Raw genomic sequence first — 26,694 nt, 5'->3', positions numbered from 1 at the left:
TCTGACTAATGTTTCAGCAAGGCTGAAGTGTTTGTGTGGCTTACTATCACCCAGTACTGAACATAGCACTGAACTGAAGAATAAATAACATACTCTCTCTTGTGCACTGGCAAATTAATACTTCTTAGTGTGGTTTAGGCATTCCTTCTTTGAAGCACAGTTAGCAGTTCAAGCATCCAGTGTGTGGATTCTTCAGGTGTGCAGTGTACCACCTGCAGGCTATAAACTGATCATCACCTGTACTGCACTATAGTTTATATATAACCTTGACTTAAATTAAACAAAGCAGTGAGCAGCTTAGGAAGGAAAGTGGAGAGGGATCCCTGTTTCTGCATGACTTCCGATAAACTGTGGTTTGCCTCCTTGTGGTACTAAGTTGTTGTTGGAAGTGCAACAGCAGAGATAATTTACTTAGCCTTTTTAGGGGTTCATTCTGTTAGTGCTGAAGTCAAGTAGCAAAGGGTGTGTGCGTGTTTGGTGGTGGTGTTGCTTAGTAACCAGGCAAAGTGGTATGATTTTTACTGAGGTAGCACCTGCGCTGATTGGTTGTGTAGTTATGAGGAAAATTTCCTTTGTATGGTTGGCTGTATGTCTCCATGCTATGTACAAGTCCTGAATTAGGAAAGACCAAGTCTCTCATTCCTTTCTCCTCAAATTATACACTGCTTATTTTATTTTATTTGGTAAAATAGTATCAGGTTTCTCTTCTCTCTGGGCTCTATCTGTAATATTTAAGTGATGCAACAGATTCTCCATCCCACCCCTCAGCAGAAGGAATCACATAATTAACACCATATTATTTTTATTCCTTATTTTCTTTCAGTTGTATTACTTGATCATTCCCTTCTCTTCTCCCTCCAACCACTTTGCAGTGGCTTTCTTCCAACTGTGTTTGGGCTTTGAGTATGACAACCAGTGTCTTCCCATTGCATATGTTACCACCTTGAAAGAAGCAGTATATGGACAGAAACCCTAATGGAGGAAATTAAGGGCTCTGCCTTTTGGGGACAAGAAGTTGCAAATTACCCTTTGCTGAAAAGCAAGGATAAATGTGGTTTGCCTGGCACTAATGTGAAAGCAGTACAATCACTACCTTCTTCGCATTGTTAAAACTGATTATATTCCCTAAATTTGTGGCCAATGGGCCAAATTTTTTAAGAAACTTCTCTAATCATTTGGGACATCACAGCAGCAAACCAGTTTTGGCTTCATTAGAAAGTAATGGCTTCATTAGAAAATGTAATGAATTTGTTAGCAGTCTTCAATTATTCAAAAAGCTGAAAACAACAGTTCTTTTTTACTACTTTGGAAGCATAGTTGGAGTAATTATTCATTACAATTATTTATAGCCAGATATAAATCCTTCCAACGTTGTTTACAAGTAAAAAAGAATTACATTAAAGAAAGGCATCACAGCAAACAATACCAATATCTACATTTAAAATGTTGTCAAGATCCTTCCCACAGGGCAGCTGGTCACAAAATGGCCCTGTGAAGGAGGGAGGAGCAGGGAATTCCAGCAGCAGTGGGCTTTGAGATGATCTTCTGCAAGGAACTTGAACTCTGGTCTTCCAAGACATAATCCAACACTCTAACCCATTGCACCACACTGACTCAGGCATTACTGACATGTTTTGTATGGTATTTGTGGAACTGTTTTGCTTTCCCCTTCTCTTCAGGGCCAGATAAGATGGCATGAGATGAAAGATTCATGTGCTGTCTTATCTCACATGGCCTCCAGTTTCCTCTCCTTCCTTCTGGTTTTCTGTGATGTACAGTATCATATGTATACTTTGTGTGTGAAATGCTGCAGTACATTGTTGTTGTTGTTTAGTCGTTTAGTCGTGTCCGACTCTTCGTGACCCCATGGACCAGAGCACGCCAGGCACTTCTGTCCTCCACTGCCTCCCACAGTTTGATCAAACTCATGCTGGTAGCTTCAAGAACACCATCCAACCATCTCATCCTCTGTCGTCCCCTTCTCCTTGTGCCCTCCATCTTCCCCAACATCAGGGTCTTTTCCAGGGAGTCTTCTCTTCTCATGAAGTGGCCAAAGTATTGGAGCCTCAGCTTCACAATCTGTCCTTCCAGTGAGCACTCAGGGCTGATTTCCTTAAGAATGGATACGTTTGATCTTCTTGCAGTCCATGGGACTCTCAAGAGTCTCCTCCAGCACCATAATTCAAAAGCATCAATTCTTCGGCGATCAGCCTTCTTTATGGTCCAGCTCTCACTTCCATACATCACTACTGGGAAAACCATAGCTTTAACTATACGGACCTTTGTTGGCAAGGTGATGTCTCTACTTTTTAAGATGCTGTCTAGGTTTGTCATTGCTTTTCTCCCAAGAAGCAGGCGTCTTTTAATTTCGTGACTGCTGTCACCATCTGCAGTGATCATGGAGCCCAAGAAAGTAAAATCTCTTACTGCCTCCATTTCTTCCCCTTCTATTTGCCAGGAGGTGATGGGACCAGTGGCCATGATCTTCGTTTTTTTGATGTTGAGCTTCAGACCATATTTTGCGCTCTCCTCTTTCACCCTCAATAAAAGGTTCTTCAATTCCTCCTCACTTTCTGCCTTCAAGGTTGTGTCATCTGCATATCTGAGGTTGTTGATATTTCTTCCGGCAATCTTAATTCCGGCTTCGGATTCATCCAGCCCAGCCTTTCGCATGATGAATTCTGCATATAAGTTAAATAAGCAGGGAGACATTATACAGCCTTGTCGTACTCCTTTCCCGATTTTGAACCAATCAGTTGTTCCATATCCAGTTCTAACTGTAGCTTCTTGTCCCGCATAGAGATTTCTCAGGAGACAGATGAGGTGATCAGGCACTCCCATTTCTTTAAGAACTTGCCATAGTTTGCTGTGGTCGACACAGTCAAAGGCTTTTGCATAGTCAATGAAGCAGAAGTAGATGTCTTTCTGGAACTCTCTAGCTTTCTCCATAATCCAGTGCATGTTTGCAATTTGGTTTCTGGTTCCTCTGCCTCTTCTAAATCCAGCTTGCACTTCTGGGAGTTCTCGGTCCACATACTGCTTGAGCCTTCCTTGTAGAATTTTAAGCATAACCTTGCTAGCGTGTGAAATGAGTGCAATTGTGTGGTAGTTGGAGCATTCTTTGGCACTGCCCTTCTTTGGGATTGGGATGTAGACTGATCTTCTCCAATCCTCTGGCCACTGCTGAGTTTTCCAAACTTGCTGGCATATTGAGTGTAGCACCTTAACAGCATCATCTTTTAAAATTTTAAACAGTTCAGCTGGAATACCATCACTTCCACTGGCCTTGTTATCTGCAGTGCTTTCTAAGGCCCATTTGACTTCACTCTCCAGGATGTCTGGCTCAAGGTCAGCAATCACACTACCTGGGGTGTATGAGACATCCATATCTTTCTGGTATAATTCCTCTGTGTATTCTTGCCACCTCTTCTTGATGTCTTCTGCTTCTGTTAGGTCCTTACCACTTTTGTCCTATATTATGGTAATCTTTGTACGAAATGTTCCTTTCATATTTCCGATTTTCTTGAACAGATCTCTGGTTCTTCCCATTCTGTTGTTTTCCTCTATTTCTTTGCTTTGCTCGTTTAAGAAGGCCTTCTTGTCTCTCCTTGCTATTCTTTGGAAATCTGCATTCAATTTCCTGTATCTTTCACTATCTCCCTCGCATTTTGCTTGCCTTCTCTCCCCCACTATTTGTAAGGCCTCGTTGGACAGCCACTTTGCTTTCTTGCATTTCTTTTTCATTGGGATGGTTTTAGTTGCTGCCTCCTGTATAATGTTGCGAGCCTCCACCCATAGTTCTTCAGGCACTCTGTCCAGCAAATCTAAATCCTTAAACCTGTTCCTCACTTCCATTGTGTATTAATAAGGGATTTGGTTTAGATTGTATCTTACCGGCCCAGTGGTTTTTCCTACTTTCTCCAGTTTAAGCTTGAATTTTGCTATAAGAAGCTGATGATCTGAGCCACAGTCAGTTCCAGGTCTTGTTTTTGCTGACTGTATAGAGCTTCTCCATCTTTGGCTGCAGAGAATATAATCAATCTGATTTTGATGTTGCCCATCTGGTGATGTCCATGTGAAGAGTCATCTCTTGTGTTGTTGGAAAAGCGTGTTTGTGATGACCAGCTTGTTCTCTTGACAGAACTCTATTAGCCTTTGCCCTGCTTCGTTTTGATCTCCAAGGCCAAACTTGCCAGTTGTTCCTTTTATTTCTTTATTCCCTACTTTAGCATTCCAATCCCCTATAATGAGAAGAACATCCTTCTTTGGTGTCACTTCTATAAGGTCTTGTAAGTATTCATAGAATTGGTCAATTTCAGTTTCTTCAGCACCAGTAGTTGGTGCATAAACTTGGATTACTGTGATGTTAAAAGGTCTGCCTTGGATTCGTATCGATATCATTCTATCATTTTTGAGATTGCATCCCAGTACAGCTTTCACCACTCTTTTGTTGACTATGAGGGCCACTCCATTTCTTTTACGGGTTTCTTGCCCACAGTAGTAGATATGATAGTCATCCAAACTGAATTCACCCATTCCCATCCATTTCAGTTCACTGATTCCCAGGATGTCAATATTTATTCTTGCCATCTCATTTTTGACCACATCCAACTTACCCAGATTCATGGTTCTTACATTCCAGGTTCCTATGCAATATTTTTCTTTACAGCATTGGACTTTCCTTTCGCTTCCATGCATATCCGCAACTGAGCATCCTTTCGGCTTTGGCCCAGCCCCTTCATCAGCTCTGGATCTACTTGTACTTGTCCTCCGCTCTTCCCCAGTAGCATGTTGGACGCCTTCCGACCTGAGGGGCTCATCTTCCAGCGTCATAACTTTTATATGCCTGTTGTCTTTGTCCATGGAGTTTTCTTGGCAGGGATACTGGAGTGGCTTGCCGGTTCCTCCTCCAGGTGGATCACGTTTGGTCAAAACTCTCCACTATGACCTGTTCATCTTGGGTGCCCTGCTCGGCATAGTTCATAGCTTCTCTGAGTTATTCAAGCCCCTTCGCCACGACAAGGCAGTGATCCATGAAGGGGGCTGCAGTACATAGTGTTCCTAATTAGGGTTCTAGCTATCCGGCAGTGTCCATTCCCCAAACACCCCAATCCGTGGTTTTCTGTTTTTCTCCCTAAATGGTAATTCAGCATTACAAGTCCACTGACAACACATCGTCTTTGTTGGGCTTTGGGGGGGGGCATCTCCATCCATTAAAATATTGCTCCCCATAATATTTTGTTGTCCTTCAGCAAACCCCAAGCGTGCCAATATGCCTCTCTTGTTTGTGAATGGTGTTGCTTTGGCTATGTGAGGAAATGCCTTTGGAGATTGAGTTTGCTATTAGTATATATGCTGATGTATGCATTTATGTGTTGTAACAGAGGTGCATTTTTAAGAAAAAGTATTTAGCTGGGGGTGGGCGGGGTGGGGGAGTCCCCAGTGTGCCTCTGGTCCTGCAGAGTCAATAATTGCTCTCTGTGACTCTTTGACTAGGCGCTGAAAAATACATTCAGACAAAATTTGGCACAAATTACTCTCACTTCCAAATAATGGCAGCTGCAAATTATACTCTGGCCTGCCAGACAGAGAAAGCCAGCCTAATTGAGTTAATAATTGCTCACAGCTTTAAAACTGTTGCAGCAAGGCCTCTGTGCTCTATAACCAAAAACCAAAAACAGAAAATAAATAAAGCTTTTCTTTAAATTATGAGAGTTATTAAATTAATCTGCGGTTCAAATGTCTCTTGCACTGTTGGGCCAATTGTGGTGGAAAGAGTATGCTGGGATCATGTTGAATTTTTTTTTTTTAAATGATCAGATAACAAACACCATTTCAGAGCAGCTGGCATTCAAACATCCAGGCCAATATTTACTAGGGACTGTTTAGCTGTGATAATGCCAACTGGGTGAATTGTAATGTATTTGCAAGGTCTTTGCTCCTCAAAGTCTGGTCCCCCCCCTGTTGGCAGGAAATTGACATGACAGGGAATAGCAGATGGTACAAGATCACAGTCTTTTGTTCACTGTTATAGCTCACTATTATGTCTTGGTATACAAGATTTGCCTCCATGTCAGGGGTGGCTAATCTTGCTTTTGGCCCAAAGGCCAGTGGTGGCTGCTGATGATTGAGAATGGTAGGGCAGAAGGCAGGAAGACCAACAGTAGGTGGAGCCAGAGCCCATAACCCCCCCCCCCCCATGACTGACTGTAAGCAACAAGGTGGGCAGGTAGGTGGAACAGGCTGAGGGCAGGCTGAGGTTGGCGGGGCAGTGCCCCATTTGACCTAAAAGGCTAGCATCCACTACCAAGGGCACCATTCACTCTTGGCCAACCTACTGAGGGCTGCAGACTAGTGCTAGTGGGGTCACCCCACCCACTCCACCTCATATACAAGACACATTACACACAAGTACACTCATGCTCCTTAGCTGATCTATGCACATTGGCTGAAGAGAAGTGATTACCCCTCCCTACTTACAAAATGATGGATCCGATGCCTATGGAGAGGGCAATGTGAATCCTCATCAGGGTGCTGGGTTGGGTGGAGAGGTTCAAGTCTTTTCTGCTTACTTCAGCACCATGTTTACTTTAGTTCTTTTGCTTTTTGCTGCAAACACCAAAATCAGTGTGGTATTGGGGGTCCATAACAACCTCCTGTTTATACAAATGCAGTACTGTGGCACCTTGGTTCTCAAACTTAATCTGTTCCAGAAGTCTGTTCCAAACCAAGGTGCACTTTCCCATAGAAAGTAATACAAAACGGATTAATTCGTTCCATACTTTTAAAAACAACCCCTAAAACAGCAATTTAACATAAATTTGCTCCTCTATCGAGACCATTGATCCATAAAATGAAAGCAATAATAATCAATGTACTGTACTATAAAATAAATAAGACAGTATTGTAGATGATTAAAAAAAAAATCTGACCTGCACTGATGATAGTTATTGTTTGGATTGTTGGGGGCTTTTATCCATTTTCGCAGTCACACAGTCAATTCATCAATCAATCAATCAATCAATCAATCAATAGCTGAACTGGATTCCACACAGTCATAAAAATAAATTAACCAAAAATGCCTCAAAAACAAAATTGCAAAATATATAGCAAAAACAAAATCGCCAAACTTTATCCATTTCGGAAGTCTGTTTGACTTCCAAAATGTTTGAAAACCAAGGCGCAGCTTCTGATTGGTACACGTGCCCTGGAAACAATAGCTGACAGCCGCATTGGACATTCTGCTTCCAAAAAGCGTTTGAAAACGGGAACACTTCCAGGTTTTCAGCTTTTGGGAACTGAGGCATTTGAGTACCAAGATACCACTGTACTTGAGCTGCACAGGGTACATTCTTCCAAACAAATAGCTGTATGTGTGTAAGGACAGTTTGTACCTGTGCCCACCAATGCAAAGGAGTGTCAACAAGGCTTTGTGAAGGTGGCTCACTTGGACCTCCACTGAGCCCTGGAGTCCCTTCCCACTCTACAATTCTATGAGTCTATTACTGTTTTCTTTCTGCTCCAGTGGGACATCATCCAATGTGCTTCTTCTATTTCAGGTGAGCGGAGTCACCAAAGGGATGGCACAAACCAGAGAGCAACGGGTGCTGATTATGGTGGTTGTGATGGTCATCTGCTTTCTTCTCTGCTGGCTACCTTATGGCATCGTGGCCCTGATAGCGACATTTGGGAAGCCCGGCCTAGTTACCGCCTCTGCCAGCATCATTCCTTCCATCCTTGCAAAGAGTAGCACGGTCTACAATCCGGTCATCTACATATTTTTGAACAAACAGGTAAATAAAAACTCGCTGTGGTATAGGGAAAGGGTTGATAGCAATAGTTGGGGAAAATGGGAACTGTTTTCTAAATAACCGCTCCCAAATAACAAATGGTGTCTGAAGGAGAGGCACTCACTGACACAGTCTGACAATTTAGCCCAATATTTTAAAATCCAGCATTACATAATGAAGTCCTGCTCCTTTGACAACCCACTTATCTTGTCGGCTGAGAATATTGTGGCTCCATGACAAGGAAATGGAGCAGTGAGTAGTCAAGGAGGTATAGGATCTCCCCAGGGATATGCCATGGATGTGGCTTTAAAATGTATGACAGGCTTTGTACAAACATGAGCAGTAACTTTCTAACTAAAGAAGCAGACACTTTTGGAGTACTAAAAAGAAAGCAACTCAGTTGGTTGGTTAGACCTTCTTTTCCTCCCAGTAAGTTTTAATGGGCAAAAAACAACGTGAGAGTTATAATTCAGACACTTTCATACAGCACTGAAGTAAAATAGCGAGAGTGATGTTTCTGGGAATCTTCCATTTTTCTTGAGTATATACTTTCCTTGGATTGCATACAGCAAAAACCACCAACTGGTCTGCTAGTTGCCATGATTTTATTTGGTTAAGATAATATTTGGCACTAAAGAAAGCAGAAAATAAATAAAAGACATTATCTCCGAAACCCAGGAGTCTGAGGTACCCCTTTTGAAATTATTTGAATTTGGAATATATAATTGGTAATATTGTGTGTGATTTGATACGATTTGATTGGGTTTGTTAATAATTAGAAGATTTTTATTGGAAAATGAATAAAAAATATTTAATAAAAAAAGAAGATAATATTTGGCGCTGACACTCTCGGAGCATCCAGTGTTTTTGTAAGTTGATCTCATGAGAAGCAGCACGATGAGTGCAACATCAGCTTTCATGCCACGTGGATATTTGGGTGTTTTGAACACGGCGTGCTTCATCACATGCCACTCTAGTGGCTGAATAGTTTGATTGATCAACAAGTTACTCTGTAAATTTGCATGGGACGTGGGTGACACTGTGGTCTAAACCACTGAGCCTCTTGGGCTTGCCGATTGTAAGATTCCGCGCAACAGTGTGAGCTCCCGTTGCTCTGTCCCAGGTCCTGCCAATCTAAAAGTTTGAAAGCATACAGTGCAAGTAGATAAATAGGTACTGCTGTGGCAGGAAGGTAAACGGTGTTTCCATGCGCTCTGGTTTCCATCACAGTTTCCCGTTGTGCCAGAAGCAGTTTAGTCATGCTGACAACATGACCTGGAATGCTGTCTGCAGACAAATGCCGGCTCCCTCAGCCTGAAAGCAGAGATGAAAGCCGCAACCCACAGTCAAATTTGACTGGACTTAACAGTCCAGGGGTCCTTTACCTTTCTGTAAATTTGCAGGAAGCCATTCCAACAATGAAACTGTCAAAAGGAGCTCATGTTACAGAGCATTCAGATTATTCTGATGACAACTACTTCACAACATCAATAGTTCATCACTTCAGATGAAAGGAGGCAAAATCAGCCTCCAAAGCAGTATGAATTGGCCCTAAATGAACATTTCTTTATTTAATTAATTTATAGCCCTCTTTGTCTCCAAGGACCTCAAGGTGGCATATATTAAAACAGGACAGTGTAGCCACTGCAAACCTTCCTCTTTTAGGCTGAGAACTTTCCCATTCTGCATCTGTGTTGGAATTCCTTTTGAGATGTTTTAAAGTTGATTCAAATGTGTGTTTATTTTTCATCTCATGTTCTTTGCCACTCTGGGCTCCTTTGGGAGGAAGGAACAGGATATACATTTAATAAGCAAATAAATGTTACTGCTTTGAATATTAGAAACAATGTCCAGTCTGAACATCTATGTTTAATATGATGTATTCACCTTCACCTTCTACTCACAAAACACAAAGATGAATTTTCAGCAACTTATCTGCAAGATTCATGTAGAATTTGTATGTTTACAGATTCTCCTCAGCCTCTTTTTTATAAAAACAACGAGCACTTTTTCTGTTTTCCATTCTTATCCAGCCTCCTGAATTCTAGCTGATAAATAGAATGTGGACTTCTGGAGTGAAATATATCTGACTCAACATCCAGATTCTGCACCAGTTCTGTGCAAACTGATCTATAGTATAAGCCTAAGGACACAATATAGCCTTGTTCACTCACATTTAGTGCATTTCCATGTTGAACCAGGAGCAGATAAAGAATCATGGCTGAAATACTTCACAGATTATGCTGTTTACAGTATTTTTGACAGCGAAAGATAGAAGAAAATATATATATTCACTATCATTTTTATTACTCAGTTGTGAACTGGTTTATTTGGATTAACACTATTATCGCTTCTCAGCTGTCATATCTCCACAAAATGTCCTGTTGAGGAACATAACATAATTGGGGGTTTTTTTATATGAAAAAGTCCCCTGACTTTTTGCCTTCCTGTCAAGATCTATAAAGCACAAACCCTCTGTATATGCAAGTTGTGCTTTTGATCATACCAACTTCCATAAAGACATAATGAGCAGGTTAGGTTGTCAGTTGTATTAACAACCGCTAGTGTTGAAGCAGTTATACTTTTGTAGCAATTGCAGGCTCTTCAGTCTAACAGCAATGCTTGCAGGTAATATTGTAAAACTGTGTTTGCTTCCTCCCAGAGTTTCAAATTAATCCATGAGCATGGAAATATTCTGAGTTACTTTTTGACGAACTTTTCATTTAATAAACACATATTCCAAATATATTCCAGTATAACACTTCCCCCACAAATGCATAATATGCACCACATCTATGTTGGCACTGAATATTTTAATATCTAGTAATGGTGCTGATTTGCTAATATTTGCTGGTGTTGCAAGGGGTAATGGCAGAGAGCTGTGGGTACAGGCTAATCTTGGTTACTCAGGAGGTTTACATAGCAGAGAGTTAATGACAAGGTCATTAAACAAGTACAAATACTTGCATGTATAAACTGCAGTGGCTATTTTATTTTATTGTTTCTCGTGCAACTTGGAACAATGACTACAGGTGGCCTTCTTCTTGAAGCACACTGGAGATAAATATACTGTTTAGTCTTCAGCATTCCTGAACTTCTTTGTGTTTTGGAAGACACTGTCCAAATAATACAGTGCAGATACAAGGTAAACACCACATCTGATATTTGCCATACATTATTGTGAGGAAACAGAAAGCTATTGGAAGCGAAGGGTTGTTTTCACAGAGTTTCTAGGCATGAGGATGATGGATCATATTATTACAGGATAATGCCACAAGCTGTACAACTCAATAAAAGACGGAACATCAACTGTTCCCTTCTCTTGTGTACCTCAGTTTCAAACAAAATCCATGTGGTCCATCTTTGCTATTAGAGACCCAGGTCTTTTATCACCTTTGTCTTGTATGCCAGCTATGGCCATCTTTGGATCATGATAGTCAGTGTAGCCCATGCATTAGTGACATTGAACTGGAGCTGCCCTTGGACCAGAAGCTCCAGTTAATGGAGAATGCAGTATCTGGACTGATGATGGGTAGAGATGGCTGATAGCATGAGACACCTCTGCTGAAAGATCTGCACTGGGTGCCAATGTGATGCCCAGCCAGGGTCAAGGGCAGGCTTCCTCAACCTCAGCCCTCCAGATGTTTTTGGCCTACAACTCCCATGATCCCTAGCTAGCAGGACCAGTGGTCAGGGATGATGGGAACTGTAGTCTCAAAACATCTGGAGGGCCAAGGCTGAGGAAGCCTGGTCAAGGGTATTGTATTAATATACAAACCCTGAACAACTTGGGTACAGCATATTCTAGGGCAGTGATGAATACTGGTTGTTGGGAATCATGTGGAGAGAATGTTATTGTGCTCGTGTTCTGAATATTGACCACAGTGGGAACAAATTAATAGACTACATGGGCTTTTGGTCTGGTCCAGCAGGGTTCTTCTTTGTTCTTTAATTTAAGTCACTTAATTCCAGTTGCATGGTCTTTACATCTGATCAACATATGAATATTCAGTGTGAACTGGTCTTACAAAAACAGAATTATTTTGATTCACAGCAAATCCGCCAAATGACAGCCATTGGCAGAACAGGGAAAACAGGGATAAAGATTACCTGTCAGAAATGTAGCTTTTTGGTGAGAAGGGTTCACAGAAAATGGAGGAAAGTTGGACTCTCCTTTTTTGGATTCCACAAGGCAGAGCAACGTTATTGAAGATAGATGTTCCAATCGCTTCGTGAGGATGCTTTTTTTAAAAGGGAAGTATCAATGGTATTTTGCAGGAAAATAGTTACTCTCAATCCATTTATCTGTGACACAAGTAACTGGTCAGTGCTTATTGTGTCATTTATCCACTCTGGGAGCTCTTAAAATAATAACAATAATATTCAACAGTGGGTGCCTTTCCATTATCACCCATATCCATTTATCTCCCCAAGTGAAAACTCTGAGCCATACAGGGTAAGGAATGTTTTTGTTCAAGGTTAGCACTACTTCAATCTTATTTCAAAGTTACCTTGAGAGATGCATATCCCCATTTGGAAAAAGATACAGCAGCCCAGACTGGCAAGACTATTTCCAAAGAAAGGAAAGAAACTGTTTTATATTTCTTACTCGGGAATTCAGGAATTTATTTCAGAAGCAATCAAAATGTACTCTGATACACTGTTCTACAGTTCCGTATAACAGTTCTTTCATTTTCCACTTTTATTATTATTAAAATAAGGATAAACAATAAAAAAACGAAAAAGAGTAATAGAACACAGTTAAAGAAGAAAATGAACAACAACTAAAGTCATTACACGAACAACACACTGTAAATATACAAGGGCTACCTGTGATCATTAAATTCTTCCTGAATATGGTATTTATAGTATTCCTAAGAGTGTTTTTAATCATCATTTATAATCAGCAAATGTAATTATATTAGGAGATAATCCAATTAAACTCCAAACACCCCATATTCTATGCAACTGGCGATTCAATCCAGTGAATACATAAATTAAACAATATAATTCATTGACAAGCCCAGGGGCCTCTTATGAACATTGCCCATTTCAACTAACCACATCACTTTGTGAAACAGAATTATAATTCGTTGAAACCAAAATGTTGCTATCAGATGCTTAGGACACATACATATTTTTTTTTGCCTTTTGCCAGTGCGTACATATTTATTGCTTCAGCTGCATGTAAAATAATTAATTCCAGTGGGACTTGTTTATTTTATCTTACTCCCAAATTTTAATAGCAGGGATTATCTGGACTCGTTCCTCTGGATGTGTGTAAGCCCTTGTGCAAACTTAAAGCAGGCTTAGCACTTGAAATGCAGTAGGCCTGCTACTTACATAGAGTTTGGTTTCTGGGGTCTGCATGCAAAGGCAAAATCACACCAAGTCAGGAACCCCCAGAACCACAGAGGGCTGCAAGGCAGAGGGCTGCTTACTGGGCTCTGGGAAGGTTGTGGGACAGCCCATGACTTTCCCACAGCCCAGTAAGGAAGGAAAACCTGCTGCGTGAGCAGGTGGGGAAAACAAATAAATTGAGAGTGGGGAATGATAGACTCGCTCCGCTCTCCATTTATTTATTCATTCCCCAACTGCATAAAGTTGCATTTGCACACCCTCTAATATGTCTCTGATGAAAACAGGGAAATAATAATAATAATAATAATAATAATAATAATAATAATAATAATTCATTATACCCCACCCATCTGACGGAGTTGCCCCAGCCACTCTGGGTGGCTTCCAACATATATAAAAACATAGAAAAATATTAAACATTAAAATACTTTAATGGGATGCCTTTCAGATATCTTCTAAAGGCTTCATAGTAACTTACCTCCTTGGCTCGGAAGTCACATAATTGTCTCCTGAGACAGACAGGTCCCAATGACAATTTGTATAACTGCATGATGATCTTGGCAGGTTTGTTTTCAGTTCATTTCCTACTGATCCCTGGCATGGAATTTGCCTTTTTCACAGCTGCCACCCACTGGGACAGCGTCTTCATCAGGCCATCTACTACAATCCACAGTCTGCCTCAGTCTACTGCCTGCTCAGGCTCCATGAGCATATATATGAAATAAAGATATATCTATTTTTTTTGCCCCAACATGCATCACTTTATACTTGGCTACATTACCTTTAAGCAGAAGGTAGACAGCATCTGTTAGTGATGCTGTAGTTCAGGTCTGGGAGAGCTTTGGCCCTCTAGATGTTGCTGGACTACAACTCCCATCAGCCTCAGCAAGTGTAGCCAATGCAGTTCAGCAGAATCTGGAGGGCTGAAGGTTCCCCATATCGGCTACAGTTAAAAATTCCTGCCTGAGCAGGAGGTTGAACTTGATGACCTCTGAAGTACCTTCCATCTCTAAAATCCTATGATTCTGTTCTAAAAATCTATAGTGAAGTGTCACTGGATGCCTAGAGCTAGATTTCTCTCTAGGGTAATTGTATAGCTGGAGCCATACATTGTAAGGTTCTACGTAGTCAAGGCCTGGCAGTTTCACCCATTTGGGCTGCATTGTGATGTGCTGCTAACTGCATTGTATTTTTAAATACGACACCCTCTGCATATTATAGGAAACAGGCCAGCTGGGTCTCTTTGGCTTTTCTTTCTAAGCAGTAGGGGGACTCATTTGTGCAAATTCATTAACAACTGGGCAGTCGTACCATGGAAGTCAAACAGATTCCCTTCCGGAAGTCCATTTGACTTCCAAAACGTTTGGAAACCAAAGCGTGGATTCTGATTGGCTACAGGAAGCTCCTGCAGCCAATTGGAAGCCACGGAAGCCCTGTCGGACGTTCGGCTTCCAAAAATAGTTTGCAATCCGGAACAGTCACTTCCAGGTTTGCGGCGTTCGGGACCCAAAACGTTCGAGAACTAAGCTGTTTGAAAACCAAGGTACGACTGTATATGGACAATTTTGAGCTTTATTCTGGAAGAATACAAAAGCTCTTAAAGATTGCTATTTTTTAATCATAAAACATATTAAAGCAACACCGCAAGTTATATTTTTCACTCCTTTCACCTGCGCATATGGTTCCTTGCCTTTTCCTCCCCCATCCTGGGCAGAGGTCAGTTCGTAAGACCTGACTCATCAAATATGAGAAGAAGCATCAAGGCCGCTGATAGAATAAAGGACAGGGAGATTTAGTCCTTTGATGTGCTGCTCTCTCTGGCTGCAAGCCAGTCAAATTCTTAGTCATGCCCTTTTCTTTAAAATCTAGAAAGACTCCCACTAGTCCCAAGCCATGCGTGTGGTTTTTTAAGCACAGAGTGACTCATTTGTGTGATATTATATATATATATATATATATATATATATATATATATATATATGTCACAGGCGGTTAACACGGGGCACTTCTGATTATGGGCCATGCTGGCTGGGGCTGAGGGGAGTTGGAGTCCAATAACATCTGGGGGGAACCACATTAACTACTGCTGTTAGCAAGAGGTCCCTCAGTGGGGTGGCAACAAGAGAAGGCTTTGTCATGAAGCACTCTCCCCATTTTCTCTTCAGGTGGCAGGCCAATACAAAGGCTTTTTAAAAGAAACATTTCTCTTTTTTTAAGATCCGAGGATGAACGGCAGGTACCGTATTTTTCGCTCTATAAGACGCACTTTCCCCCTCCTAAAAAGTAAGGGGAGATGTGTGTGCGTCTTATGGAGCGAATGCAGGCTGCGCAGCTATCGCTGAAGCCAGGAGAGCAAGAGGGATCAGTGCGCACCGATCCCTCTTGCTCTCCTGGCTTCAGCGAAAGCAACACAAAGCCTCCTGAGTGCAGCGGGAGGAGCACTCCCGCTGCACTCAAGAGGCTTTGCGTTGCTTTCTTGTTTTCCTCCCTAAAACCTAGGTGCATCTTATGGTCAGCTTTTGCAGAATGTGACAGTCTGTTCCCATTGTTGCATCTTCATTAAATGTTTGCACTGGCTCTCTCTTGTCTTATCTGCAATTCCAAAAAAAATGGCCCCGAGCTATAACATTCCAAATATCCATTTAGAGACTATATACTTTAGGGACTTCATCCACACTTACATTTCATGTTCATTCTTCAGATCAACCAAACAGGGATGCTTGCCTACAGCAATAGCCTACCAAATTAAACACAATGACAGCACAGAGGAAGGTGTTCCCAATGGCTGTATCACAACCCTGGAACTCATCTTGCTAAAGCTCCACCTCCACTTCTTGAGAAAAGTCCTGTTATATCTCGAGAAAGCACCATTAAAATGCAATGGGAGCTATTTGTTGTGAGGAACTTGTCCTGCTGATTTCAACTGGACTTAATCTGGGATACCATACTAAACTGTCATACAACAGAAGAGCAAAATTTGGTTATGATAATCTTGAGATGTATCCAAATGCATAGCAGACTTCCCAAAATATATACAGTGGTACCTCGGGTTACCTACGCTTCAGGTTACACGTGCTTCAGGTTACAGACTCCACTAACCCAGAAACAGTACCTCGGGTTAAGAACTTTGCTTCAGGATGAGAATGGCAGCGTGGCAGCAGCAGGAGGCCCCATTAGCTAAAGTGGTGCTTCAGGTTAAGAACAATTTCAGGTTAAGAACAGACCTCCAGAACGAATTAAGTTCTTAACATGAGGTACCACTGTAGTAGACTAACTTAAAGGTAAAGGGACCCCGACCATTAGGTCCAGTCGCGGATGACTCTGGGGTTGCGGCGCTCATCTCGCTTTACTGGCCGAGGGAGCCAGCGTATAGTGGTCATGTGGCCAGCATGACTAAGCCGCTTCTGGTGAACCAGAGCAGTGCATGGAAACGCCGCTTACCTTCCCGCCGGAGCGGTACCTATTTATCTACTTGCACTTTGACGTGCTTTCGAACTGCTAGGTTGGCAGGAGCAGGGACCGAGCAACGGGAGCTCACCCTGTTGTGGGGATTCGAACTGCCGACCTTATGATCGGCAAGTCCTAGGCTCTGTGGTTTAACACACAGCGCCACCCGAGTACCTTAGACTAACTTAGGCATGTTCATTAATTTTAATGAACCTTATCTGAGTAAAACTTAGATGATGAATAGCACCCATAAATTCCAGTCAATAGCCATATAATCCCTTTGCTTTACAGTGGTACCTCGGGTTACAAACGCTTCGGGTTACAAACCCCTCGGGTTACAAACTCCCAGAAGTAGTACCTCAGGTTGAGAACAGAAATCGCACACAGGTGGCACAGTGGCAGCAGGAGGCCCCATTAGCAAAAGCGCACCTCAGGTTAAGAACGGTTTTGGGTTAAGAATGGACTTCCGGAACGAATTAAGTTTGTAACTCGAGGTACCACTGTTTTATAATAGTTTCATGTATTGCACTTTTTATTTATGTAGGGATTATCTGGGGGGGGGGGTTTAAAATGGGATTTAAGCACAATCTCTGGATAGAGGCCAATCGCTTATTTGGAAGTAACTTTTTAGTTTTCATTGTCCTACAAGCAACAGGACTTTTCTGTCCTTGTATTAGCTCAGTGTCCCCTAGAGAAGCATATACGGGTGTCTTTTTCTTGACAGAAGAATTTCACTGTAACAGTTTTAAAAACGTCTGCTGTATGCAACAGTAGGCTTACCTCACCTCCCCATCCTCCTCCAAAGTAGAAAATATTCATACTTCCAGCTGATTAAAATATACTGTTATAATACAGGCATCTGCTCTGGCATCTGTTGCGAACTCCATCCTCCATTTTATCTGACGCCAAGTCACAGTGAAGAATTTTGTGACTGACAAGTACAATTTAATTGTGAACCCTTTACATTTAGACAGATGCCATGGAAACATACACATCAGATAGTTTATCAACACTTTTTAGATTGCTTTAGATACTTTCCTAGCTTTTGTGGGCAAGATCTATCATCTGTCTATCTATCATCTATCTCTATCAAATATATACACACATAATAATAAATAGAACAACTCTCACCCCTATAATGGGTATCATGTTGTACATTAACATTAATTATTCCAATTACTCCATCCAAATGTCCAGCATATAATGTCCTGGGGGCACCAGGACACCAATAATCATTCCCAGGAAAGAATATAGTTCAAGCCAAATATAGTTTTATATGCAAAGATGCTATAGAGAGTATATCTTTAAGACCAGTTTCATTTGTATATTGAATAAATGGCCACCATATTGCAGGGGAAAAAATGTCCGCTTTCTCCTTTCCTTTTATCACTTTTACATTATGTGTTATATTCTCAGTGACAGCCAATCGCCAGACATTTTTATACGATAAATCCAGGGATAATCCTTGTGAGGTTTCAGCTACAGATCGTTGAGCAGCCACTAAAAAAATAGCCAGTAAATCCTTATTCTTTATACCAGCATTCAAGCCTTCAAAAAGGGGGCAGGAAAAACAACTGGGATGAGAAATCCATGGGCTCACAAACCATTCTGAATACGTCTGAGGACCCCAGTCCCCAAAATGCCTGCATTACTGGGCATCCCCACTGTAAGTGATAAGAAGTCCCCTTAGCACCACATCACTGACAGCATTGTGGTTGGACCAATGTCCTTTAAAAATCATTTCAGTGCAGTTTTAAAGATGCATCTCTGGCTTATCAATTCAACCTGCAGAAATGGCCATGCATGAAGCACAGGATAATTGGGATCGTTGCAATTTGAATAGATCGGGGTGGCAAATTTCTGGCCATCCAGATGTTGCTGTTCAACAACTCCCATTAACTTGAGCCAGCAATGTACGTGGACGATGGAAGATAGTTTAGCAACACTTTGAGGACCACATCGCAGCCATCATTGGAGTAGAGAAAATGCATTATTCCTTGCCACCTACTCTTAGTCCTGGATTCAGCCCTTACGTACTCCAATGCCCATGGCTTCTCCCTGGTGCCTACTTCCAAGGTCTTCTCATGTCACTAGAAGGTTACATGAGCCACAATTACAACGACTTCTTCTCTTTTTTTGTAAATCTGTGTTGTGCCAGTGCAGGAGTGGAGGGACCTGTTTGAAGTCAACATCACTTAAGGAAAATGTTTGGAAACAAAGAAGGGTTGTAAGAAAGAATCTAGAAATTTGGCCACGGATTCCAGGACGGAACCAGAACCCGAAACTATCGGTCTACCTGGGGGAGATCTTAAATTCTTATGAATCTTAGGTAAACAGTAGGAAATAGGTATGCGGGGATAAGGTGGCAGAAGAAATTCAAATGTGTGTTTATCAATGAAACCCATGGTGTATGCATGTTGCAACACAGTTTTTAAAAGGGTGGTTGTAGAGTCGGTAGGATCTTTAGTAATTTTAATATAAAATCGAGAATCAGAAAGTTGGCAAGTAGCCTAATCCACATAATCCTCTCTATTCATGATGGCAATTCCCCCTACTTTATCAGCAGGTTTAATGATGATGTTAATATCATTAGATAAATAATTAAGGCAGATGCATTGGGGAAATGTTTGGGAACTATGATAGAAGCCCTTATGGTTTCCTGTTTGTTTGTTTGTTTGTTTGTTTGTTTGTTTCTATGAATGAATGAACTTCCTTTCTCATGCTGTATATATACCATGGTGTGATGTCCTCTACATCTCCTTATGGAATTTGAATTTTATAGCCCACCTGGAGCATGATCCAGAAAGATAGCAACACAATAGCAGCTAGACCTGAGGCATGCTCCATCTGTGCACCCCGTGGACTCTTGTGTGCCTTCATTTCACACTAAGGAGAACTATGAAGTCTAGTGTATTAAAATGTCACAGGCCTCATAGAAATATGAGTGACTCATATTAACAATGATTCTAGCAAATAAGTAGCATATATATGTGTTACTAATTTACTAGAATCAAATTCTGTATCTATATTCGGTGCTTGCAGGTTCTCCCTGTAGCTCTGGGCAATCTCTCTGCCAAAATTCTGACACAATCAGCAAAGCTGTCAGGAGATCTCCTCGGCGGTTGATGCTATTATCTGCTGATGAGCACATAAACAAAACTCAAAACAGTGGAAAAATCCTAATTAACACCACCACCATTTAAGTAAGAGACTAAGGACATCATTCATTTATATCAGGGATGAAACAGTGCAGTAAATACCATCACCTTAAGAACATGTTTTGTCAAAAACGTTTGGAAATAAAGCCAGTATTTTTAAAAATCATATTTATTTATTTATTATATCTAGCACTCTCACACAGGGTTCCCAGTGGCGCTCTCTCTCTCTCTCTCTCTCTCTCTCTCTCTCTCTCTCTCTCTCTCTGTGTGTGTGTGTGTGTGCATTAAAACAAATTTACAAAGCATTGTAGCTTGTATCAGCTGCAAACTAAAATCACTGGGAAAGTACAAAGGCAGGTTTTCAATATACAAAGTACCATCTTGGATATAGATACATATTTGAATGAAAGGCATTACCGGTAAATAAGAGCATAATCTGATGTTTCAACAGGAGACCTTAAACCAAGACATTGATCAGTGACAATTCAGGGCACCAAGTTCAGATAAAAATGTATAAATTACAATAAACACAATACTGGGTTTCTGTACTGTCTTTGCTTTGTCTGCTGAGCTTTATTTGACATAATGTCCTAAGTATGAGGTTTTGATTGGCTGGACATAGTACTCCAAAGGTGAAACTACATGCCTCTTAAAATGGCATTGTAATTTCAGGTGTTTAACTTTGTAATGGTGCCATTTCAGGTGCTTTACTTTGCATCTGTAAATCTTGAGTTAAGTTGGACCCGGATTGCATTGCGTTGAAGGGAGGCAAGAGAGCTGCAGCTTCCTGGAATTCCTTAGTAACCATATAATAGCACAAGGCATCTAAGCAGCAATTCAGATTGGCTATGCATGAAGTTATATGCATGACATTCTGCAACTCGCATTCCGATCCTCTGACGGCCTTCAGGACATAACTAAGCAGAAAGCTTAAGTGGAAAGGCAGGAAGCATATAATGAAGGTGGCCAGGTTGATTGAGACCACCCAGATGGCTTTCTGGGTTAACTTTTCTTCATGAGGACCAGCATTATGTTTCTTCCTGAGGCATCGGATGACTTGTATGGAACAAAACAACAATATAACCAGTGGTATGAAAAAGAAAACAATAGGTTTGATCAGGGCATGAGGCACATTTTGACCAAAGTGTGAATAAAAACAAACATATCCTTCTTTAATTTTGAATGACCGAATGCGTGTGATTGTATAAACTAAACAGCAGAGCCCGACAAATAAGCAGAAAACAGCTGCCTTCCGTGGAGACCTGATTACTTTGGCTTTCAGAGGATGTTTGATTGCAATGTACCGGTCTATCGCTATTAGCATGATGACGGCCATGCTCATTGGCATGTTCATGCAATTGATTCCGAATACGACAAAGCAAAAAGTATCAATGGGCCATTCATGGTAGTGAAAGTACATTATGAATGGTAAGGTAAGGAGCAGTGTGTAGTCTGCCAGGACTAAGCTGATCATGTAAACTCTGGTCTCTGTCCATTTGCCCAGTTTCAAGCAGAACACCCACAAGGCAACTGTATTAAATATGACTCCGAAGAGAGTGACTGGGCTGTAGAGAACATATTCAAAAGTGACTATGTTCTTATCCATCTTGATTTCACTGCAGTTTGCCATTATGACAAGTTTCTGTAAAGAGATTTTAAAAAATAAAACAACAAGAAGCAAAAATGGAACACAGAGATCATTAAAGCTTGAGTGATTGTTTTAACAACAGCACCTGGTTCAACTTCACTGTTTCCTAACCTCCTTGATTCAGAGTAGGACAATACTAGACGCCAAAAAATTATTGTTTCCCGGAAAAGCATATGGGGCACAATCATGGGTGTAGCTGGGAGCGGGCAGGGAGGGGCAGCTGCCCCCAATCAATAAAATTCAATAAAAATACATAGCAAACTAAGGTTCTGCCCCCCTAAAAAAAAAGGCCTGCCCCCCCAACAAAAATCCTGGCTTTGTCCATGGGCACAATCATTCCTGTTGCAAGTATATATATCAGTTTCAAACCAACGTATCTGTTCCATCTTTCAAAACATGGGTACATATTGGTTTGAAACTTTCAGATGTGCCCATTCTGTCTAGTTTCCTGATGTGCTTCTTTAGAGCCTATTTTCAGATCTATATATCATGACTGACTTCTCTGTAGTATTATATATCTATAATACCAATATCTTAATCTAGCAGCATAATGCAAAATGTAAACAAAGAAACAAAGAAATGATTACCTGCCTTATCTGACTCCAGGTGCCCACAAGGAAGTGTTCAGTGTAACATCACCTTGATCATCTGAAGGCCATATGAAGCCTTTCATCTGAGAGCTGATAGTTGCACTTGTTCCATTGGATGCAGCCTCCTTTTCAGGAGGCTAGTTCAACAGGAGCTCTGCAAGCAAGTGCTATAGCATTAGTACTATCTGAAGCATAACTGTGCAGCGTCCGTTGGAAGAGGAAACCCAGCCCTTCCTCACAAATCGATAAGCTTCAGAAACTCAAAGCATATCTTGCCAGATTCTTTTCTGGTTCCTCATGCCCTTCTCACTCCCTTGTGATAGTTTTGTTGTTGTACCTAACCCCATTTCCTTCCCCCAGCAATTAATCTATATTTAATCAACACATTGATCAACATAAGTCCTATTTTTCCAAAGAAAGAAGAATCCAAACAGTTTCTGTGGATGCTAACATTCTGGCCTAAAGCATTAGGACTTTGCTGGAGTTGGGCCACTGTCACACATGGAGGTTAAAATGGATCAGTTCAACCAGACTGTGATGTGAATACAGCCCAACGTTGGTCAAAATGCTGACTTTTGTCACTCTCTTCTACCTTCTTGTCCTCACTTACAGCAATCAGACATGCCATATAAGTAACAAGAGGAAGTCTCAAAGCCGTGTTCTTTATCCAAGTTGCTGAATTGACTGCTGAACTACAACTAGTGCCCCATTTTGTATATTGAGTGCTGTGATGACCAGGACCTCATTTGTGTCAGGGATCAGCCTTGGGGTTTATGTTCAGTACCAAGTAAATACAAAAGACCAGGGCCTCTGATCTGGCAGTAGGCAATGGAGAAGGCCAATGTCTGAGACTCTAGAGCACCACAGTCTAGGCTGGATGGTGGGAAAAGCCTGATCTCATATAGGCAGCTTCCAATAACTTCATAGAAAAAGATTAGGGTCACAAACTACCACAGCCCTTATTGGTACTTCTAGTATAAAATTAAACTGGTTCCTGCTTTCATTTTCAACAGAAGGTTTGTAGGCTTTTCAACATAGAAATGTCAAGGGTTAGGGCAGGGGTAGCCAACATGGTGCTCTCTTGGTGCTGTTTGACTACAAATCCTATCATCCCTGAGCATTCGCCATACTGGCTGATGCTGATGGTCACTGGATTCCATTGTTACATTAGCTATCTCTGGGATAGGGTGTCCCCAGCCTGTAATAATAATGAATGTAGCTGATGGGATAGTTATATATCCGGATAGCACTAAATGTTTCTGATGAAGTGGTCTGTAGTCCATGAAAGTTTATGCCATAATAAATGTGTTGGTCTTTCAGGTGCCCCAAGGCTCCTTGTTTTAATCTTAATGTGTAAATTACAAGATGTAGTTACAAACGGAAACAGCATTAAACCAGGTCAGACTATTTGTCCCATCTGGTCCACTATTGTCTACTCTGACCAGCAGCAGATCTTCAGCATGTCAGACCGAGAGGTCTTCCTCATCATCTCCTGCCTTAATTGACCCTAGAACTATTTACATTCAAAGCCTGTGCTCCTCTATTGAGTTATATCCTTGCCCTTTGTAAACACTTGAAATGCAATAATGAAACACATGGAATTAAGTAGGTTACCACACTGCAAAGCTACCACCCAGGAATGATTTCTACAGAAATATGGAAAGATTAGACTCATTGAATTACTTCTGCTTCTACTCATTTGAATAGTCTTATAGAATGCAGGTAATTATTGTATTTACTAACCTTGTGTACAAGTATGAATAGAACTCATTTGTACGCAGTGCTTATTTCAGGAAAGGACAAACACCAACACCAGTGCCTTTCTAAAAATAAGCCAGAAAAATCTGCCTTATTTCTACTGTCTCTTTATCTCTGTGATGTAGAGCTGTTGCATCCTGACCTGTGGGATGTGTGGTATTAAACAGTTCAGACACTTGCGTGCTAAAGGGCTGGGCTGTGGCTTTCTTAAAAACCAAAAGGAAGACACATGCAGAGTTTCTCTTCTCTAAGAGATGTTGGAAATGCTAGACTGCTGTTTCATTTCACTCTTGTGTCACTGAGGAAACATTTCTCATCCCTAGTATTGCAAGTCATTTGCTTTCCACTGCAATCCTATTGCTTGTTACCTTGTTGAGATTTATACTGCATAGTAGATATGTGCAGGATTGCACAATTAGATGTTCACTTCTTGTTTTCTAAAATACACCTAGTGAGGAAGCTACACACAAGAAAACTAAATCAGAATAAAAAGTGATACAAGTTAGTATTTTGTTATGCATGTGTTAGACTGTTAGAATTCTAGGCTGGCTGTACCATTGGTCATGCAGCTAACTCTGCATATCATTAATGGCAACAAATATTTATTATTTATTTACTTCCTACCAGAGAGGGGAATAGGCATACATAGAATTTTCTGCCTCAAGTGGCAAAATAACTTGACCAGCCTTAGATTCTATAGACCTCAACTGTGGGAACTGGGCACTATTTGCTGCTCTGCCCCAGACAGGAAAATGTCTTGATTTGGCTCTGTATGATTGGAGATCACAAATTAAGCTCAAACCATGGTTTCAGATCTTTGCTTGTTTTCACTAACCATAGGTTTAAAGAAACCACACACCCTGAGTTTGGGCATCATGCAGAACTATCATTTGTTTAGAGCCGAAAACTTCTGCTCCTTCTGAGTGCAACAGGAAGGGGTTACATACTGGTCCAAGACTTGCTGTGTCTTGCTCTTGTAGCAGAAAACCAGGTTTCTCATTTCAAGCCATTGAGTTGCATCTTTACAACTGTTAGTTTGGTTTATGTTTGGTGCAACAGACAAAAATGGACCAACATCACCAAACTACTCATTAACCTTCTGGATCCAAAGGATTGGCATTATGGATTTAAATGGTTGAAAGTATGAATCAGAACTCAGGGTGGAAAGTTATGTCAGTTAGTAGTGTACAAGTACCTCTCTATTTGACCCTCTCATGGCATTCTTTTCTGTCAAAGTTTTTACTTTTATCATTTAAGCTTTGTTACCTGTATTGCTCCATTAAATCAGAAGCAAGATTTTTTTTTTTATCTTCAAGCAGGACAGTCAAGCAACGCGGTTGCCTTGTGCAATGCAAATCGAATCCAAGTACCATGTGGTGGACACCATGTGCATGTTTGGGAATGATAATTAATTCCTGTTTCTCTTTAGGTGAAATGTTGATGGTTTGCCACTGTGTGAAAGCATTTACTTTCTTAACCAAAAAGAAAGGATATGTAAAAGCCATCAAAATAAACTGCAAATTCCAGCAGAACCAGGAAGGAGCTTTCTAAAATATTTTCTGTGTATAAACAAATCTCTCCCCTATGGTCTTTATCATGGTTTCTTCCCATGAAAATTTCAGGTAATCATACACAGCAGACATCAATCTCAGGACTCTTGCCTCTCAGAAAAAGTGGCGTTTGATTGCCCTGTATGTCATTTTCAGTCTTCAATTCCTCCCAGCCCGTTATATGGAAATTGTGAGTTGAGGCGAGTTGAAGACTAAAAATGCTGTGCAGATTCAAGGTAACATTCCCACTACAGAAGACTGACTGCCTTGAAAGACGAAGCCAGCAGCATCACAGAGAACTCCAGGAGGGAGGTCTAAGGTAAGCAAGAGACTGTTGCAACAATTAATTTCTTCAGAAGTGATTTGTAACTATTTGCAAACTTATACAGAAAACATGTACATGTTCAGCTGCCTCCTCAGTAATAAAATGTGTTTAAAATATCCCAGTTTCACCAATATTTTCTGAAATTCAGCGTTTGCTTTGTTTTATATCACGTGTGAGATGGATAATGTTGCACTGTTAGACAAATCACAGGGAATGTTGTTGAAATGACAAATTTCTCATTGCATAAACAGGGAGTCACCAATATGATGGCTGTAGGGGCACATGTGCCTGAAGAGGCCTTCTCTGGTGCCTACAGGGTCCCCCCACCAAGATAAACATAGATTTGTTTGTTTGTTTACAACCATGGTTCCCAGTTGGTGGTTTGAGGGCCCCAGATCCGCATAACCCACCCAGGGGGTCCGTGGCAGCATTCACGTAACAAAAACTACCGATATCAAAATTTTCCAAAGTAGGGAGTCCATAGCTTGGCTTTTGAAAAAGGGGGGGGGGTCTGCAGTAATAAGCAAATTAGGAAATACTGATTTACAGTATTTAGGGCAGGAGAGTAACACAGATGCCCTTCTAGCAGTTAAATAAGTGGGAATTAGCGTCCATGTTGTTGTTGTTGTTGTTTAGTCGTTTAGTCGTGTCCGACTCTTCGTGACCCCATGGACCAGAGAACACCAGGCACCTCTGTCCTCCACTGCCTCCCGCAGTTTGGTCAAACTCATGCTGGTAACCTCGAAAACACTATCCAACCATCTCGTCCTCTGTCGCCCCCTTCTCCTTGTGCCCTCCATCTTTCCCAACATCAGGGTCTTTTCCAGGGAGTCCTCTCTTCTCATGAGGTGGCCAAAGTATTGGAGCCTCAGCTTCACAATCTGTCCTTCCAGTGAGCACTCAGGGCTAATTTCCTTCAGAATGGAGAGGTTTGATCTTCTTGCAGTCCATGGGACTCTCAAGAGTCTCCTCCAGCAGCATAATTCAAAAGCATCAATTCTTCGGCGATCAGCCTTCTTTATGGTCCAGCTCTCACTTCCATACATCACTACTGGGAAAACCATAGC

At 41.3% G+C, this 26,694-nt stretch overlaps 2 protein-coding genes across 2 annotated transcripts in view; one reads left to right on the top strand and one right to left on the bottom strand.

The window, feature by feature from the left end:
• The window catches only part of LOC128414538 (vertebrate ancient opsin-like), a 99,881-nt gene that overhangs the window by 55,308 nt on the left and 17,879 nt on the right, over window positions 1–26,694 (top strand). The window contains exon 3 of the mRNA XM_053389957.1: window positions 7,560–7,793. Within this exon, the coding sequence (XP_053245932.1) occupies window positions 7,560–7,793 (234 nt within the window). The remainder of the gene's footprint in view (window positions 1–7,559; window positions 7,794–26,694) is intronic.
• Window positions 20,424–23,401, bottom strand: LOC128414539 (G-protein coupled receptor 35-like). Its single transcript, XM_053389958.1, has 2 exons — window positions 21,992–23,401; window positions 20,424–21,398 (listed from the first exon to the last, which is right to left on the bottom strand). The coding sequence occupies exon 2, from the start codon at window positions 21,384–21,386 to the stop codon at window positions 20,433–20,435; it is 954 nt and encodes a 317-aa protein (XP_053245933.1). The 5' UTR covers window positions 21,387–21,398; window positions 21,992–23,401; the 3' UTR covers window positions 20,424–20,432.

The sequence above is a fragment of the Podarcis raffonei genome, chromosome 5 (assembly GCF_027172205.1).
Source record: "Podarcis raffonei isolate rPodRaf1 chromosome 5, rPodRaf1.pri, whole genome shotgun sequence".
In the NCBI taxonomy this organism is placed as follows: domain Eukaryota; kingdom Metazoa; phylum Chordata; class Lepidosauria; order Squamata; family Lacertidae; genus Podarcis; species Podarcis raffonei.
The sequence above is the reverse complement of the archived record's forward strand: the minus strand, read 5'-3'. Positions and strand labels throughout refer to the sequence as shown.

Coding starts and splice junctions, on each gene's coding strand:
- LOC128414539 (XM_053389958.1), bottom strand. CDS start 21,386: ATGGCAAACTGCAGTGAAATCAAGATGGATAAGAACATAGTCACTTTT.